The following is a 13,102-nucleotide window of genomic DNA, read 5'->3' as shown; positions in this document are numbered from 1 at the left end:
TAGGGCACCACTAGACTGATTTGGATATTGCAAGTAAATAGGAAACATTTTCTCATTTCACATGTAATTTATCTATTTGTTATTCATGTATTTCTTCATAAATATTGTCAAATTACATATTCAGATATGCAAATCTCTTTTTGTGGTAGTAATGCAGTTTTCTGTGGCTATTTTTGCATAATTTCATAATATTAACAATTTTAATAATTTCAATATTAACAATGTGTTATAGGACACAAACTGTGTTACAAGTCACTAAACATGGCTGATACTTTGTATTGCTTGAAATATTTTTCTCCATTGCATGTCTCATAAAGGAGAAGATTAAATCTACCTAAGACTAGATGTTACCTGTCTTTCATTTCAATACCTCAAATATTCTTTTTTTTTTATTGCTACAGTAACCTTTTTTAGCAAATCACATTCTGTTGTGACACTGTGAAAGTTTGTAATATACTCAAAAACATTCCACATACATTTTCTTGAAATCCATCACAAAGAATTGTTTTGCCTATTGCTTCTAACAAAGCCACTTGTTTTACTAATAGTAAGGGGGTTGATGGAGAGAAAGAGAGAGAGAAAGAATTATTGGTCCCTTTGGTCTCCCTTGGTCAAGCCAGGCTAGAAATCTGTGAAAATCTGATTTTTTTAAAAATTCTATGGAACTGCAAATGATAATGGGGCTTCAAAGGCAGATCTCACAGCAATTTAATGGTAGTCAGTTGAAAATCTATAAAACTTTTAATTCAGCAATTTTGAGAAATTGACTTGTGAATGGGAAATGGGGGAATAAATCCTGAGGGCTACTGAAAATTACATTTTCAGGCAACTAGCTCAAGAATTTTCTGTATTTTTTTGTTTACAGACAAAATTGTCTGTAACTGAAGTATAGTGGGGGAAATTGCCTCTTTGACCACAATGGAATTTTGATTAAATCCATGTGCACTTAACTATGTCACAATAAGGTAGCATATCAGCTGGGTCAAGAAATAATAAGTGGAATTCATGTCTTCCGCAATTCTTCTGAAGTCAATAGTATTTTTCAATGGAAAGACTTGATCCAAGGAATTTCCTGACCTTTTTGTTTTGTTGTTGTTGTTGTTTCTTGGGAGATAGACAATAGATAAGCATTCAAAGGCAGATGGAAAAGAGCTACTGGCCTGCACAAAGCTGGCAGTGGCTCTTAGCACTGGGTACAGAAAAGACAAAGAGCAAAATGTGCTCAGGGCAATTTTCAATGGACACTTTGACCCGATCAGACCCTCTTTGGCTCAGTGCTGACCTGGGCTGAGGTTTGTAATCATCTGCCCAATGTGAGACAGCAGCTGTCTTCATTTCAAGAGCATAAGTTTCTGAAAATATATTCCAGTACCAAGTCTCCTCCAAGAAAACAAGCTGAGCTGATTCTCTGTCCTGAATGCTTTCACTGTCTGACTGCTTCTTTCTTGCCTTGTGGACACAGAAATTTAAAAAAATCTCCTCCAAAGCCCCAAGGACTATCACCAGCAGCTCTCCTCCAGGGTTTTTACCTACATTTTGCCCATGTTTTCACCACTTCTGGGTAGAGAGGCAAAGAGGTGATGGCAACAGAAGATTATGGCAACTGAATGCCGTCAATTTGAAGGCAACACCCAGCCAAGTATTTTGTCTGTGTAAGACGTGACTATGCCACAATCTCTGCCTGAGACTGGTCTCATTAAAGGCAACCAGCCAAACTTGACTACAGGCAGCACCTCTGAGTGCGGTCCAGGTGCTGTTTTGATTGGTTTGGGTGTCTTAACATCCAAACCACCTTCACTTCATCTGGAACATTCTTCCAAAGGCCAACCAAAAATTGTCAACCAAGATCTTGACTCCAAAGACGCAATATTTACATGTAAATTTTAATAGCTTTCACAACTTGAAAGTGAAATAACTTTCTTGTATATTTCACAACTCACTTTGGTTTAAAAATTTATGCTTATAGCAGTTCAAACAGACAACCATTGAATATATTTTGTGTATATATATATATATCTGTGTGTGTATATATATATATATATATATATATGTATCTTTTGGCATGCATTTTGATATCAAACTGAAAAAAGATATTTTCTCTCTGAGCAACTTGAAAAAAAGACTAGATTGCAAATCAACTCTGCCTCACCAAGCAGATTTCACTCTAAAGATTGGATTACACATGGCATTCAGTAGTGAGGATATGCCTGAAATGGTATAGCATGTGTTGTATGATACTCACTTCAGTGCATTCTGTACCGAATCCGTTAGACCTACGTCTGCCCACCAAACTAAGGACAGTGGGGATGCCAAGAGGTAGGAATAAGATACAGGTTAAAATAAGCCACAGACAGCACCTTTATCTTACATCATTCTCATTGTTCCTCTGTGTACATAAGCTATGGCTCAGCTGTGGGAGTAAATAGCTCTGAAATGTGAAAGTCAATTTGAAACCATTATATTGACTCTGCTTAATAGCAAAAGATGCTTCAAGCACCTTTTGGTACAAACAATAAATAAATACATTATTACAATAGGAGAAAATACTGACCTCTGCTTGTGCTGGCTAGCATTTTCAATATGACTCTTGTACCTTTTTCACTTTCTTCAAGTTTGTTTCTTTGCAAGAAATATTTTGGTTTTTTAAGAAAGAACACACTATATTAAACAGTTCTGTGAAAAATTCAGAAACTATGTGGATGGCCACGTGCCTCTGATTTTTGCGGGTGGGGAGGAGGGTTCTGGGTTTGGGTTGAGTTGGGTTGGGTTATTTGTTGCCTTATCCAATTTTTTTCAGGTTTATTAATTATAATATATTTTATAATCCATTTGTTTCCTATCCTTCATCTTCATTCTTCTGGACAATACTGACCGTCTGCCAAACTAACTTGGCACAGACATTTGCAAGATGGAACTTGTGGCCACATGTAAGTAGAGTTCTCTTTGTGCTTGAGCATTTTTTTAGTCAAGAGAGATAAGTGAATCTTCTGTCATTTACTGCCCAAGTCAAGAAACTACCCCATTACGTTATATAGTTTAGAGTACATTCTTGCTGTGGAGAGGATTATTCACCAAAACTTTTTGCTTCCAGTCCAACAGAAGGTATTTCATGCTGTGGAATTGACCCCGAAGTCACACTGGTTACCTGGAGAGAACACGAGCTCAGCTGTGAGCAGCAAGGTAAGGTGAGGCTCATAGCAGCATATACCCAAACAGGGAGACTTGGACTGAGATCCAAAGGTACAGAAGACAGTGTAGCTTCCAAAACTCTGAGACGTGATCATTTCTAGATTTTGCAGAACACCAACAGGACTGTTTGCATGCTAGATTATAGCCATTTTGGGTTTTTACCAGCTGCATATAAAGGGGTCATAGTCACCTCTACTGTTAAAACAGAATCTCTGTTAAAACTGGGCAGCTATGAAGCAGAAATTCACTTGCATCATCATATTGTTTCTTATCTCTGGGGATGAATCACTTCTCTCTGTGTTCTAGTGCAAGATTCACAGTGTTGTCCTGAAAAAATGCTTGAAACTGCAGATTCTAGAGACCAGGTTTTTAACTATGAGTGTATTTAGGGACACTGGTTTGACGGGTTTTGCTGTTTTTACCAGACATACAGCATGCTGCTGTCAGGATGAGACTGAGAGGGGAAAGAAAGGCATATCAAGAATTTTATGTTGAAAATTTCTATTTAATCAGATGAAATTTTATGGTCTCAAAATCTGTTTTGCAGTTTGGATTAAACCACCTCAAGCCTACAGGTCTTTTTCTTATTCCTATGTGCTCATCCCTCTAGTCCCAAACATAAATACTGTTGGCCAGTGTAAGTATATTTCAATTGCTCTGCCAGCACTTCTTGTCAGATGTGTGATTCAGTCCCAAATTCAGCCTCAACTGGAGCCAAAGAGCAGAGAAAACCTAGAGTTATGAAACTATTCTTTTTTTACAACAGTCTAAAGAGGCATTTTGAAGGAGGATAAGGTTAAAGCCTTTATATCTGTACTTATCTTTGATATTCACAATTGACTCAAGTTGTTAAAACTCAGTTTTCTATGCTCTGTTTAACACATAAAATCTTTTTGCTTGCTATTTGGATTTTTCTTTGTTCATTTCTTGAACTTCCATAGGACCTTAAAACTGAAATTAACCTGTCTAAACTACAAGGACGTTGCTTGTTAGTGGACCAAATAAAATACTGCAACTAACCACAAATATTGATTTAATTTTAAAAACACTAAGTTGGTTGGTTTTTAGGGTTTTGATTAGGTTGGGTTTTTCTTAAATTGGAGTGGAAATTAAATTAAGAATTTGAAAATCACATACAGAAACAAAAAGCTCTATATTTTAAAGCAGGTCGCTTCCTCCACATTATAAATTTTATTGCAAAGGAGAAAAAAAAAAGGGAGGGAAGGCAACAGAAGGAGGGAGAACGTAGAACTGTTCAGAGAAACTGAGTCCCACGGAGTTCTGGGCTGGTTCTTCCGTCGTGGCTGGTGCAGGGAAGAAGGAGGGGAATGCTGCGAAGCCGCCCCGGCTCTGGAGTCTCCGGGGCGCGGCCCGTGTGGCCATGCCACGGTCCGGAGGGGGGCCGAGGTGAGAGGCTGCTGGTGGCGGGCACCGGGACGGCGATGCCCCGCGCTGTCCCGGCGGGGCCGGCCCCGTCCCCAGCGCCCTGCCCTGGGAAGGAGCGGACGGAGACCGCGCGGGGAAGCAGGGGCAGAGCTGGTAAGGAAAGGGCGCGTCTCGCCGGCTGGGGCCAGCCCTGCGCTTCCAGGCTCCGGGACTCCCAGGCAGGAGCCTGGGGCAAGACGGCCCGGCACGGGTGCCCTGGTACCCCGCCATCCGCAGCCGTGCAGCGCGGGCGGGCCAAATGGGTATAGCGAGCTCGGAAGGGGGACCCCTCTGGTTGCCCCGTCTCTGTACCGCGCTTCCAGGTCCTGGGGCTCTCGGCGAAGTCGGGTAGTCCTGTCCCGTCCCATCCCGCCCCGCAGCCAGAAGCGAGCCCCGCGGGGACCCCGCGCGGTCTGTCTGTCTGTCATGCGGGACCGGGGGGCGGCCACGCTATCCCAACTGGGAGCGCTGCCGCGGAATTTACAGGAAGCTTTACGAAGAAAAAAATTATTTGGAAAAAGGCAAAACGTGGAGGAGCCAACGTGAAGTTGGCAGGATTCAAGGAAGGACTCCCTGAGAGGAGCAAGCCCCTCCTGCGCTGGGCACAGCAGCAGCAATCTCCCCGCACCGCCGGCGCTCACGGGCGCTCCTTGCCCCGCTCCTTGCCCCGGGGCGCCGCCTCTGCCCAGACCCACCCGAGGAGCGCCGTGCTCCCAAAAGTCACCGGGCACCTGAGTACTCCGGAGAAGTTTCGTCTCCCTAATCGCTCTAGGCTAACTCTTCTGACACTCCGACACTTAGAGAACATCTAGGACACGTGTGGTTAGGAGTGATCAAAGAAGAGATAAGATCAAAGATCACTATAATTGCGAAAATGAGGCCAAATAAGATTTTCAGAAAACCAGCTACATATCGGAGGCTGTCAAAAGCACAATTTTCGTTTAATGTAAGCGGTTGAAGTTCAGAAATTACTGGACACTTACATTCACGTGACACACATGTTTCACATTCCCTTTTACTTACAAGCAACACAGATTACACAAAAATAAACAGGAAAAATATATATATATATATATTTGGTCAAGCATTCATTCCAGGCGACCCGTCGCAGGGGTAAGCGGCAGCCGGCCCAGTGCCGGTGTCCGGCCCGGCGCCTTTCCCTCCTCCCCGGGCCGAAGGCGACCCCAGCTCCCGGCCGCAGCCGGAGGGAAAGGCAGGGGCAGTGGAGGGGCAGGGGGGCTTTGCGGCGGGCAGCGCAGCCCTGCCCCAGCCCCGGGCAGGCGGGGAAGGGGAAGTACACCGGGCTTCCCGGGGCCAGGCAGCTGGGCTAGCGGCAGAGGGGGTACTCTTTGCGGGCGGAGGCTTGCAGATCCGCCCTGGGGACCGGCCAGGTCAGCAAGGAGAACCCTCGGGACACTGCCTGCTTCTGGCCGTGGCTCTCAGACCTTGTCACATTGGAAGGTCGCGCTTACCCCCAGCAGGGCTCGCCCGGAGGAGGAAAGAGCCTGTCCTTTCCCAGTCTGCGGCGAGATGCTGTTTTCCCCACCTGCGACTGCCGCTGGCTGATGTTCTCGGCCCCTCCCCTACTGCCACGGAGCACATGGCAATGTTTTGGTTGATAGGTTTGGATCGTTTTGTTGTTGTTTGTCTTTCTTTCTTTCTTTCTTTTCTTTTTTTTCTTTTTTTTTTCCTCCCGAGCAAAATGTGCCGCTGCTGACTGACTCCAAAGCAACCGCAACGTCTCAGGAGAAACTTTCAAGCGGCTTAGGGAAGAAAAAAAGAAAAAGAAAAAAAAAAAGAGAGAAAAAAAAAAAAAAAGAAAGAAACGCTACTTCGCAGGCTGCTTAAACTCCCTGTGCCGTTGCGTGCGCGGCGTACTCAGGGACAGTCGCACGGCGCCAAGCCTTTCCTTGCTGGGAAACACTCGGTCCAAGGCATTTAAAAAAATTAATCCCCATAAATCTCCATATATAATGAGGCGTGCGGTTGGGGTTTTAAGTCCCACCATAGTTTCCCTGTGTTGTAACAAAGGGAACCCCGGTGAACTGGCAGGTCCTAGCATACCAGGAGGGCTGTCAGGCACACGTAAAACAGACGGGGACGTTGCTGTAAGTACTCTGCAAGATTACTAAACACGGGCGGTTTTCCCCCAAGAACATCCACTTGAGGGTTTCACAAACAGGGAAGCAACGCGCCCAAAGCCCCTTCCTCCGCTCGAGGAGTCGCCTTAAGCCTCCATACTCACAACCCCAGACCGAGGTCGGACCCAGTAGTCCACTGCCGTCGCCTCGTAAATCCAAGAATTATCCCCGACACGGCGGTTTCCTGCATAGGGTGGTTTTGTTTTACCGATGCTACTCGGGCAGACACTGTGGTTTACAGCCACCACAAGCAACGACCTGCAAACTTTAAGTCTACCCAGAATGATGGAGAGTGGGAGGGAGGCGGGAGCGCCGGCGCCCGGCAGCGGAGGCCGGGAGAGACGAGGGCGGCCGCGGAGCCCTCCCGGGCCGGGCGTCCCCCGTCGTTCCCAGCCGAGCCCTGCCGTGCCCCGCAGGGCTTGTCCGGCGGGCGCAAAGCGAGGGACTCGGGCGCGCTGCGCGGAGAGGGGATGCCGGAGTCGCCCGCCCTTCGGGAGGGCTGTGCAGGGGCTGGGAGGGGACACACTGCTGCTCGGGGCAGGCGGGGGTGGAAGTAACAGGATCCTATTGCCCCGTCCCGGAGTGGCGGGCTTCACTGCCGGCAAAATTTGCACTTGATAATTTTCTTAAAAGCACTTTGGAAGTCTTTGTTGAAATAGGCATAGATAATGGGGTTGAGAAGGGAGTTGGAGTAGCCCAGCCAGTTGATGACTGCCCCCAGCCACTCGGGCATGTAGCACTTACTGTCACAAAAGGGCAGGACCAGGGCCACGATGAAGAACGGCAGCCAGCAGAGGATAAAGGTGCCCATAATGATGCCCAGGGTCTTGACAGTCTTCCTCTCCCGGGACAGAGCCATTCTGCGTTTGGCTTCCGTGTTCTTCTCGTTGCGCCTCTCGAAAGAGGGCGGCGGTGGGGAGCCGCACGCCTCGCTGGGCAGCGGCAGGTGAGTCTTGGAGGAACTGTTGCAGTGCTGGACCTCGATGATCTCCAGGGCGGTCCCGTCCTGGCCCTGCCGCACCGCGCCGTTGACACAAGCGCCGGGCTTGGGCTCTACTGTCCGCCGCCAGCCCTTGCCGGGCTCCCCGTTGCCTTTCTTCACGGTGGCCGGAGAGAGGGTGAGGCAGGTGTCGGCGATTTTTTTCTTCTCTGCTTTCCTTACTGTCTTGCGGATCCTAAAGCGTGCAGCCTTGAAGATGCGACCGTAGAGCACCAGCATGAGAAGAAGCGGAATGTAGAAGGCGCCGAAGGTGGAGTAGATGGTGTACCCGTGGTCCTTGCTGATGGTGCAGGCGTCGGGGTTCGAGCGGTCCTCCGGCGTCCTCCAGCCCAGCATGGGCGGGATGGATATCAAGAAGCCGATAAGCCAGGTCAGGCTGATGAGCACGGCCGCCCGCCGGGGAGTTCGCTTGTTAACATAGTCAATGGGGTCCGTGATAGCCCAGTACCTGTCCAAAGCGATGGCGCACAGGTGCAGGATAGACGAGGTGCAGCAAAGCACGTCCAGCGAGATGAAGATGTCGCAGGTGACCTGCCCCAGCGTCCACTTGTTCAGCACCTGGTAGAGGGCCGCCATGGGCAGCACCAGCACGGACACCATGAGGTCGGTGACGGCCAGCGAGCCGATCAAATAGTTGGCCACGGTTTGCAGGGAGCGCTCCAGGGCGATGGCTGCGATCACGCAGGCGTTGCCACTCACCGCGCACAGGATAAGCGTGCCCAGGAGCAGGGAGGTGAGCACCTGGTAGCCCAGGGTCATCTCGGCGAGGCCGGGGCCGCTTGTCCCCTCGGGGGAGCGCGCTGGGGAGGTAGTATTGTTGGCCACATCCATGCCGGGCGGGGGGTGGGGGGGTCGCTTCAGGAGACAGACATGGGAAGAGATGCCGGTCACTTGTGCGCTCCCCTGGCAGGAGACATCGGCGCCCCGTGCGGTTTCGCCACGCCGGGCACCCCCCGCTCCACCACCCCTCCCTCCCCTATATAGCGCGGCGGGAGGCGGCCGAAGCTCGGAGGACGGCGGCTGGCGGAGCCGCCCCGCGCCCGCCCATCCCCGCCGCCCCTGCCCAGCGCGCAGCCCCGCCGGCGGGGGCGGCCCTCCTGCCGCCGCTTGCCCAGATTCTGCCCCTGGCTCCGCCGCTCACCCGGGCTGCTCCCCCTTGCTCTGCCTCTCCGCGCTCCCCTAGCTTCTCCCTGCCCTCCCTCCCTCCCTCCTTACTCTCGCCCCTCCCCGTCCCCCTCCCCTCCTCCCTTTCCGCGGTGGGCTCCCTGGGTCGCCATCGTCGGGTGGGCGCAGATGTCATTCCCCTTCGCCCCCTCCCGTTTACAGGGACGCCGCAGATTAATTCTCTACGACTCCCCCTCCTACCCTCCGCCCTTTACAAATCGCTCCCCAGCTCCGCGCCCGGCAGCGGTGGCTCTGGGCTACCCCTCAGGACCAGCTCCGGGGGAGGGCAGGGCAGGGAGGGCACAGGGCGTTCTGCGAGCGGGCACCGCCGCGGCGGCGGGGGCAGCGCTCCCCGGGCTGCCCGGGCCGGCGGCGCCGAGCGGGCGGCGCTGGAGGTGCCGATCGCCACCTGCAGGCAGGCGCTGCCCGCCCCAGGGCGCGGCTCCGGGGCTCGGCCGGCCGCCGCCGGGCAGGACAGGCAGGACAGGCCGAGAGGCTCGGCCCTGCCCGGCCGCCGCCGCCAGCTGCCGGGCTGCCCGGGGAGCGGGCGCAGGGAAGCGGGAGCGCGGGAGGGACGCCTGAACAGCCCGGGCCCTGTACAGCTCCCGCTGATTAGCGCTGATGCAGCGATGGAAGCCCGGCTGGCGATGGTTCGTGCCCTCGGCCCAGCGGCTGCCGGCCCGCCCGCCCAGCTCCCCGTAGGACGGCAGCATTGCCCCCCGGCCCTTCCGACGGGCGAATTGCGGTACAGCACGCTCGAGAAACGACTGTCCTCTCACGACAGTAACAGCGGCGACAGCAGCAAAAAGAAGTGGTAAAAATTATTAAAGAAATCCCAAAACAAAAAACGTTGTAGGTTGTAGTTCAATCCGATAGGAGGGGAAATGCTGTGTCTGAAAGTGAAATGAGAAATATATTACTGAGAATAATCTTAAATAAAGAGTGTAGGATTGGCTTATCATAAACAATTCAGTTACCCAGTAAATAGAGCTAACAGTTGCAAAACTGGGGAGAATCTGTTACAAAAAAAAAAAAAAAAAGGAAAAAAAAAGTGGTGATGTTTGTAGGCTTCACTCTGTCCGTGAAAGTCAAACAAAAGTTCTCCTACACATGTCTGTAATAGGTTTTCTACTATCTTTCAGCTCAGTATTTTTAGTGATCTTTCATTCTGTTCTGTAATTCTGTCATCAAGCTCAGTATATGCAAAAAGCCAAACAATTGCTTAACAGGAAGATTTTCTGATTTTAACTTGATCAAACTTGAGATGAGGTTCACAGAGTCTGCTTTGCACAGCTTCAGGTGTCCTTCACCGTCTCTCAGTGAACACTTGGACAGATTCCAGCCAGTTCCTTTTTACGAGGGGTCGAGACTGCAATTTTCTGCCCCTAGGCTTGCGATACCCTCTGTGAATGACCAAAGCATGGAGATTAGCTGGATTAGTAGATCAGAGCTGCACCCTTCCATTCCTTTTGTCTCACACTAACATTTACAAGATCTGTGTTCTACTGAATGAAGACTTAATGCTGTTGAGACACAAACAAAATGTAATCGATGTATAAGTATGCATTATTGCTTCACTATCAACACCTATTTTCGTTTTAGTGTCTCCTCAAATGCATGGCATGGTTGACTTCTAAGCAACTACCTCTTTCAAGAGTGTTTTCCTTCCTTGAAATCAAAGTTTGTGCTTCTTGCTGTTTAGTATCAGCCTGATAAAATAAAATAAAATAAAAATGCAAGTCAGGGAGGCAGGGAAATTTCACCCAATTTTCTTGTATGGTGGTGGACGAATCATTTGCCTAATTAGATTATCTTGAAATTAGCATTTCAAAGCCACAGAGGATGCAGGCTCCTGGGGAAACCGTTTCCAGATATGTTTTGCGCTGACATGGCCAAGTGAAGTCAATCCCAGACAAATTTTGGCGAGAAACTCAATGAGAAAAGGTTGACAGGGTCATTTTTCAACTGAAAAATTTTAAGTCGGCTTTAATTTTTTAATTTTTTTCAGGGTTTGAAAGTCATTTCTTTCCGAATTAAACTAAGAAGCAATTTAGGCAACTGGGGATGAAGGGGAGAGAGTAGGAGTTGGAAGATATAGAAGAAGGGAAAATTCACTCTTTTGATGTGAGAGTGTCTTTAATCCTAAGCATTTTAACACCAAAATTCCACTAAAACTTTTAAGCAACTAAATGATGTCCTAATGTCTGTAGATAACCTAGGTAAAGTACCTAGGGAAATTCTTAAGGAAAACCATATCCTCATACAATCCAACCTGATCTGAGAGTAAATGAAAACTTAACACAGCCTTAAAAAGTCAAATTAAAACACTAATTTTATTCAGTTAAGATACAACTGCAGCAAACAAGGGGGTCTTCAGTAAGTACAAAAAGAAAAGCATTAGCAATGGTGTCCAAACAGTCTTTTCTGAGCAATTTCATTCCACACTTTTCAATAATAGAAAAGGAGAGGCTACATATTCTTGATGTTCTCAGATTATGACTGGATTATCTATTTGTCAAAGTAAAACTGAAATGCCACAAGTCAATCACAACTTTTTGTTCCTGTGGTTGTGTATTACACTTTGGTTTGAAAAGGATATGAATCTTGGGTTTGTTTTTTTTTAACTTTTCACCATGATAAATACAGTATTTGTGATATTCAAAAAATTATATTCCAGTAATACTTTCAAAAGAAAAGGGTTAAGGACCTAGGGAGAGAAGGAAATTAATTCTTTCAGGTCACTGAAACTGATAGAGTGTGTACAGATTTCTGTGAGAGAAGCTCCAAACTGGTGAAAGGAAACGTGTGACTGAAGGCAACCTATAGCGCCTTCTTGAATTTTCTATTTAGGCATCTTGTAAGTGTAGTCAAAAGGAATTCTTACTACTCCACACAGCTGGAAACCTTCTGAGAAACAGCTGTGACTTTAAAATACAAAGAAGCAAACAGGAACTTAATGTTTGAAGTGGCTGTATCATTGAAATATATCCTCTTCAAACAAGGATATGCATTTCACCATAGGATCCACTTCAGGATATCTGCTCCCACATTTCATAAAGCACAAAATATTTTGCAGTAGTTGAAAAATTTTAAGCTTTCTCCTGTAAAAAACCAAAAGATATTAGAAAGTGACTGAAAATCTTTAGGCCAAAGCTAGTGTCGTAACTGCATAGCTCTCAGCCAAGCTATTCTGGATCGAAATTAGTCTAGATTTGGTAAACTGTTTAGTCCCGACTTTGTGGACAAGATGAATCAGCTAGGAAACTAAGTGACTTTTGCTATCAGTAGTAGAGCCTCTGTGTCCTATCTCTGGATATAGCTAGTTTGTGAAATTCTGGATAGTCAAACTCATACTCCTGAACAGGATAAAGAATTTATGAATCCTACAATTAGTCTAGTCAGAGTAAATACACTGCAAAGCCAGTACAATAATACAACAAGAAAGCATAAATTTTCAACTTCTAATCACCTTTTTGCCATTTTAATATTTTTTCCTCTTTTAGAGCAAGAAAATGGCCTGGATAATTGCCCATGAAGCCCTGTCCAGCCAGCCAGGAGCTGGCAACCTGTGGCCCACTAGGAGCTGTGCAGCAATGAGACATTCCAGTGGTCCTTTAAGAATCATCTGGGGTCTAACAGAGGCTACAGCATGAGCACAGCTTCAGCGCTAAGTGCTGCCAAGTACCGAGATATCTCTCAAGCTGCTCTTTAACAATCCCAGTTCTGCAAACATAGAACAATGGCACCCAAAGTCAGGCCTGGAAGATCTGTTAGCTCCATGCCAGACATGTCTGAGCAGCAGTGCTGCTCCATGGCTCTGAGATGTCTCGAGGATGGTACAGCTGGGTTCACATGCTGCGATTTCAGCTTCAGGTGCCTCTGCACCAAAGCCAATCAGATTTCTGTTCCCTCTTTATTTTTATAGTTAGAAGCAGATCAGTAATCTGGGCCTGTCAACCCAGAGGAATAATTTGTAAGAAACAGGAAAAACTACTATCTCAGAATGCTGAAATGCCTGTCCATTTTTTTCTCCCATAGTATTGACCATATTTTCCATTGCTTCAGATATACCACTTGACACTGTCATAATAGAAAACCGTGGGCTGATAGTAAGTTCCTGTGTCCTATTCTCTTTCCATTCTGCTGCCTCATTGTAAACTTACTGCCTTACTACCTACAACCT

General features: G+C 47.8%; 1 protein-coding gene across 1 annotated transcript; it reads right to left on the bottom strand.

Moving 5' to 3' along the window:
- Positions 1-6,449: 6,449 nt before the first annotated feature.
- HTR1A (5-hydroxytryptamine receptor 1A) lies at positions 6,450-8,680 on the bottom strand. Its single transcript, XM_066569065.1, has one exon. The coding sequence runs from the start codon at positions 8,584-8,586 to the stop codon at positions 7,348-7,350; it is 1,239 nt and encodes a 412-aa protein (XP_066425162.1). The 5' UTR covers positions 8,587-8,680; the 3' UTR covers positions 6,450-7,347.
- Between the last annotated feature and the right edge of the window lie 4,422 nt (positions 8,681-13,102).

The sequence above is a fragment of the Molothrus aeneus genome, chromosome Z (assembly GCF_037042795.1).
Source record: "Molothrus aeneus isolate 106 chromosome Z, BPBGC_Maene_1.0, whole genome shotgun sequence".
NCBI classification, from domain to species: Eukaryota; Metazoa; Chordata; class Aves; order Passeriformes; family Icteridae; genus Molothrus; species Molothrus aeneus.
This window is presented reverse-complemented; position numbering and strand designations above follow the sequence as displayed.

Excerpts from the sequence above, each read along its gene's own strand:
- HTR1A (XM_066569065.1), bottom strand. The coding sequence starts at position 8,586 with ATGGATGTGGCCAACAATACTACCTCCCCAGCGCGCTCCCCCGAGGGG.